The sequence below is a fragment of the Ictidomys tridecemlineatus genome, chromosome 6, assembly GCF_052094955.1.
Source record: "Ictidomys tridecemlineatus isolate mIctTri1 chromosome 6, mIctTri1.hap1, whole genome shotgun sequence".
Taxonomy (NCBI): Eukaryota; Metazoa; Chordata; class Mammalia; order Rodentia; family Sciuridae; genus Ictidomys; species Ictidomys tridecemlineatus.
This window is the reverse complement of record NC_135482.1, coordinates 57,656,160-57,662,343: the sequence shown is the minus strand read 5'-3', so window position 1 is coordinate 57,662,343 and position 6,184 is coordinate 57,656,160. Positions and strand designations below refer to the sequence as shown.

Below are 6,184 nucleotides of genomic sequence, written 5' to 3'. Positions count from 1 at the left end.
CCAACTGTCCTTGGGGCAACCAATCGAGGACCTGGCCATGGAACAAGCACTGTGACTACAACACATAGTCCTATGCCCAGAACTGTGCCTACAGGGGGAAAGGTCTGCTGATCACACTCCTAGGACAAAGGGAGTGGCCTGCAACTCAGGTGCCCTTAATGTATACCATATGCAGTACTCCATGCATTTGTCCCCGCAGGAATGCAAATTTATACAACCACTGTAGAAAGCACTATGAATATCCCTCAAAAAACTAGGACTAAAACCCTATGACCCAGCTTTCCCATTTTTGGTATTTATGCAAAAGAATAAAAATCAGCAATATTATAGTGATATAGGCACATCAAAGTTTATAGCAGCACAATTCACAATAACTGTGTTATGGAACCAACTTAGGAGCCTATGAACAGGTGAATGGGTAAATAAAATGTGGTGTTCATACACAATGGAGTTTTACTCAGTAATAAGGAAAAATTAAATTATGGCATTTACAGTAAATGGATAGAAATGGAGAACAACATTGTAAGTGAAATGAACCAGACTTAAAAAGTCAAGGGTCAAATGTTTTCTCTCAAATGTGGAAGCTAAACCAAACTAAAGGGAAAGGGATAGTTCCATAAAATTTGGAGGGAGATCAGTGGCATAGAGGAAGGGGTTTGAGGGGGTGGGGAGAAGAGTGATAGGAAAAAGGAGGAACTAAAGAATGAAACTTACCAAATTATGCTATGTACATACATTAATACACCACAGTGAATTTCAGCTTTATGTATATCTGTCAAGTACCAATTAAAACCCATAAATCAATAGAAAACAAGTAGAATAAGGGAAACCAAGAGGGAAGCAGAGAGGAAGAGGTAATAAGATGCACTGGGAACTAAAATGGAACAAAATTGTATTCCTTGTATGATCAGGTTTGAATGAGCCGCCTATTATGTATAACCATAATGCATTAATAAAAACATCATTACTGTAAAGAAACTGATTGTGTTTTATTTTTCACTATTGTCATGCTCATTGCTTCAGTTCCCACAAGGTTTTTACCCTCTTAATGATACTTGGTACCAGCTTCCTCTTGGGTTGGTTTGGAACATCTTCTCTAACTACCTGTTCAAAGTTAATTTCCAGTATTATTTCTTTTACAAGAGGCTAATTAACATTTCTGGACCTAGATCCCAGGGAAATAAATTATCCCCCAATGTCTCTGCTGATTAAACTAGAAATGTGCACCACTGAAACTACTATAAAATTGCAATTAGGTACATTACCAATCTTCAGAAAGAATAAAGAAATTAAGACTTTAAAGAGCAGGATGTTCCCAGATCTTTGATGATTTTAAATAAGCCAGTTTCTTAAGGAATTATAAGAGTTCTGATTTGAATCAGTGGAGTAAGGGCAGCAGCAAGCAATTGATTAAATGCAAAGAAAGATAAAAATGACTTTCTTTCAAAGCCTTCCTGAATTCTTTGTGAGTACTCAGGGCATATATTAAGATTAAGAAAGAAAATATGTGATATTTCATTTAACTTTTTCATGCATATGTGACATCTCAAGACTGATGCTACATAGCCTCCAGAAAGATAAAGTCTCTCATCATCTTTCCTGTGTCAAAAAGTGAGTATGCACTGTAAAAGTTTTATGACTTATAAAATAACAGTGGACTTAGCCATTCTATTTTCATTGTATTCTGTAAAAAATATTTGAATTCTAGAAAAATATTAGTTTAAAAGAGACTTCACTTTAAAGTTCTCTATAAAAATTTTACCTAAAAAAAAAAAAGTGAGTATGTACAGAGGTCATCGACATTACCCTTCCATGAAAGTGAATTATCAGCTGTTTATCAATTTGAATATCTACTAATATTTGTTGGATTTTTATTTTAAATCTTCTTTTTAGGTTTTTTTAATGATCAGGTAAGCGTGAAATAAAAGGGAAAGTCTTCCTTTCTTCTCTTACAGTATGATTCCAAAACAATGCCCAACCATTTGGTGTTCTTCTGGATGTTGGTCTGTGCACACACCCAGATAAAATCACACTAAGAGTAATGGGCTGCAACCTCTTTCACTATCCATATGTTAAAATCACCATATGCAAATTATTACATAGACATTTCCTATTTTATTCCATAATAGAAATGACCATGATATATTTATTTATTTACCTATTAGTGAAATTTTAATGCTTATAACATTTGACTATTATTAGCAAAGATGAAAAGAATATCTCTGAACAATTTTCTCTGTGGACTTGTGCTGGAATTCCTATACAATATGCATGTGAATGTTTGAATAATAAAACAGAGAAATGCCCTAAAAGCCAAAGGCTAGTGGACGGATAGTGATTCAGAAGTCCAAGCCTCCCAGTTGGCTGGGTGACATGAATTTGGACTTCAATCCCAGTGGTTATGATGGAGCAAAGGCATGATGGACCTTTGTTGTGAATCTTTGTTCCAGAAAATCACCCAGTTCAAAAGCACCCTGAGATTCATTGGTTTCAAGGATTCTGGAAGAGCAGAGCACAAGATAAATGCCTGAGAGGATATTTATCAGTCTGTAAGGGCAACCTTTCCCTAATTTTCTATGACAGAGTCAAAACTATGTCCTGTACCTGCACCATTAAAGATATAAGAAGGAATTCTAATTCATATACATTTCTTTCTATATGTTTAAATTAATTAAAGAAACACTTCTTACCATGATTGACTATCTACTATTGTTTTGTCATTAGATAAAAATGGAGGAAATGATTTATACAGAACTAATTATTTTGAAACTTTCTCAAGCTATGCTTCCAGGCACAAAAACTAAAAAAAAAAAAAAAAAAAAAAAAAAAAAACTCAGAAAAATGGTGATTCTTCCAACAATAGTAGGTTGTAAATTGTTATTGATCAGAGAAAAAAAATCAAACAGACATCCAACATGTTGGAGAGGGCCACAGTAAAGCTAATCACCAAGAAATAAAAGTAAGGGAAAGATAAAACATGATGACTACAATACTGGAAAAGAGATATCATATATATGACAGGGGAAAATAAAAATAAACACATAAAATTAAAATTCAGATGATACATTCAGGAGATCCAGGTGGTCATTGTTCTATACTGAAAATAGGAACCCAAAACAAAGCCATCTGCATGGGAATTGAAAAATAAATTTTGTGAAGCACCCGAATGAGACTAAGAGACATTCTCTTTGGGTCAGATTAGACAGAAGAATTCCCTATGAAGAATTCCAGGAATGCCACATTTTTTTTATCCATTCATCTACTGAAGGGCATCTGGGTTGGTTCCACAGTCTAGCTATTGTGAATTGTGCTGCTGTGAACATCGATATGGCAGCATCCCTGTAGCATGCTCTTTTAAGGTCTTCAGGGAATAGTCCAAGAAGGGCAATAGCAGGGTCAAATGGTGGTTCCATTCCCAGCTTTCCCAGGAATCTCCAAACTGCTTTCCAAATTGGCCGCACCAATTTGCAGTCCCACCAGCAATGTACAAGAGTACCCTTTTCTCCACATCCTCGCCAGCACTTGTTGTTGTTTGACTTCATAGTGGCTGCCAATCTTACTGGTGGCATCTATACACAATGGAGTACTATGCAGCAATAAAAAATGACAAAATCATAGAATTTGCAGGGAAATGGATGGTACTAGAGCAGATTATGCTTAGTGAAGCTAGTCAATCCCTAAAAAACAAATACCAAATGTCTTCTTTGATATAATGAGAGCAACTATGAACAGAGCAAGGAGGAAGAGCAGGAAGAAAAGACTAACATTTAACAGAGTCATGAGATGGGAGGGAAAGGGAGAGAAAAGGGAAATTGCATGGAAATGAAGGGAGACCCTCATTGCTATACAAAATTACATATAAGAGGTTGTGAGGGGAATGGGAAAATAAAGAAGGAGAGTAATGAATTACAGTAGATGGGGTAGAGAGAGAAGATGGGAGGGGAGGGGAGGGGGGATAGTAGGGGATAGGAAAGGTAGCAGAATACAACAATTACTAATTGGGCATTATGTAAAATTGTGGATGTGTAACCGACGTGATTCTGCAATCTGCATTTGGGGTAAAATTGGGAGTTCATAACCCACTTCAATCTAATGTATGAAATATGATATGTCAAGAGCTTTGTAATGTTGTGAACAACCAATAAAAAAATAAAAAATTTTAAAAAAAGAACTATAGGAAAATAGGGAAACTGAAGAGTTATAAAGAACTGTCCAAGTTTAGCTTAAGAAAAATGAAAATAAATATTATGTCAAAAAAAAAGAATTCCAGGGAAATCTAAACCTCTGCTCAATATTCCTGAGCTCTGCTCTGATTCTAATCACTAGTTTTTCTCTTTCTCAGCATCACAGGCACCAGAAGTTAGCAATGAAAAACCACTCTTTGACTGAATTCATTCTTCTGGGCCTATCAGATGTCCCAGAGCTTCAGATTATCATTTTCATATTTCTCCTCCTCACATATATGTTCAGCATCATTGGGAATCTGACAATCATCATCCTCACCCTGCTGGACTCCCACCTCCAGACTCCCATGTATTTCTTCCTCCGGAATTTCTCCTTCCTGGAAATTTCCTTTACATCCATTTTCACTCCTAGGCTGCTGTTCAGCATCTCAACTGGGATCAAGACTATCAGCTTTGCTGGTTGCTTCACTCAATTCTTCTTTGCTTTTTTCTTTGGGGCCACTGAGTTTTGTCTTCTGACTGCCATGTCCTATGACCGCTATGTGGCCATCTGCAAACCTCTGCATTATACCACCATCATGAACAGCAAGGTCTGCATCCAACTAGTACTCTGCTCTTGGCTATGGGGCTTCCTGATCATCTTGTTCCCAATCATCCCAACTAGTCAGTTAGATTTCTGTGGGTCTAATGTGCTGAATCATTATTATTGTGACTATGGACCCCTCATAGAAATATCTTGCTCAGATACAAGTCTACTGGAACTGTTTGATTTTATCCTAGCAGTTGTAACATTGGGGGTGACACTGGTGCTGGTGATCCTGTCCTACACAAACATCATCAGGACCATTCTGAAGATCCCCTCAGCTCAGCAAAGGAAAAAGGCCTTTTCCACATGTTCCTCCCACATGATTGTCATCTCTCTCTCTTATGGAAGCTGCATCTTCATGTACATAAAGCCTTCAGCAAAAGAAGGAGTTGCCTTCAATAAGGGAATAGCTGTGCTCAATAACTCAGTTGCCCCTTTATTGAACCCATTCATTTATACTCTGAGGAATAAACAGGTAAAACAAGCCTTCAAGTATATAGCCAGAAAAATTGTGCATCTTGATTCATTTTAGTGGCCTCAAAACAAATGAAAACTGTTAGTGATATTCCTGAAGGTGAATTTTGGTTGTTAAAGTGATTTCTTAGATAAATTCAGTGTAAATACCTGTCAAAATTTTAAATCAAATTTCCACCAAGAAATAGATAATTAAAGAAGGCTAGTTCAATTTGTCTGAGATAACTTTTGTATTTATAAAAAAAGAGGAAAATATTTTTAGAGTGTGTACACAAAAAAACTGATTTAAAAATATTTAAAAATTAAATATTTAATTTAAAAATATTGTAAATCTTATGATCAGCTAAATGATTGACTCTATCTTCCCAAAGGAGCTCTAGGGCTCATCAATAATTATCAGTTGTGGGTGGAGCTCAGTGATAGAGCACTTCCCTGCCATTTTCAAAACTGAAGAAAATAGTAATTATTTTATTATTATCAAATAGCTGTAGATATACTGTGTCAAAAATGACTGGCTGCTTCACAGAAGAGGTTGTTCATAATCTATGCATAAAACTACTTCATAAGATCACCTTTTCTATAGTTTTAAACAAATTTATTTCTGTAGCTTTTCTTTTCAATGACCCTAATGACTGCCTCTTTCTGTCATCACAAAAAGAATTTTTTATGTTACAGTGTTAGGTAACATAAATATTCTTTTTTTAAAAAAAAAATATATATATATTCATTTTTAGTTGTAGTTGGACATAATACCTTTATTTTATTTATTTATTTTTATGTGATGCTGAGGATCGAACCAAGGGCCTCACATGTGCTAAGTGAGCACTCTACTGCTGAGCCACAATCCCAGCCCCAATATGAGTAGTCTTAAGGTTTGGCTGTCCTTTTGGGGTGCTAAAATCAGAAGGAAAGGTGTTAAATGTAATCATCTAGATTCCAT

At 35.8% G+C, this 6,184-nt stretch overlaps 1 protein-coding gene across 1 annotated transcript; it reads left to right on the top strand.

Moving 5' to 3' along the window:
• Positions 1-4,366: 4,366 nt before the first annotated feature.
• On the top strand, positions 4,367-5,302 carry LOC144365049 (olfactory receptor 6C4-like). Its single transcript, XM_078015824.1, has one exon. The coding sequence runs from the start codon at positions 4,367-4,369 to the stop codon at positions 5,300-5,302; it is 936 nt and encodes a 311-aa protein (XP_077871950.1).
• Positions 5,303-6,184: the final 882 nt, after the last annotated feature.

Excerpts from the sequence above, each read along its gene's own strand:
- LOC144365049 (XM_078015824.1), top strand. The coding sequence starts at position 4,367 with ATGAAAAACCACTCTTTGACTGAATTCATTCTTCTGGGCCTATCAGAT.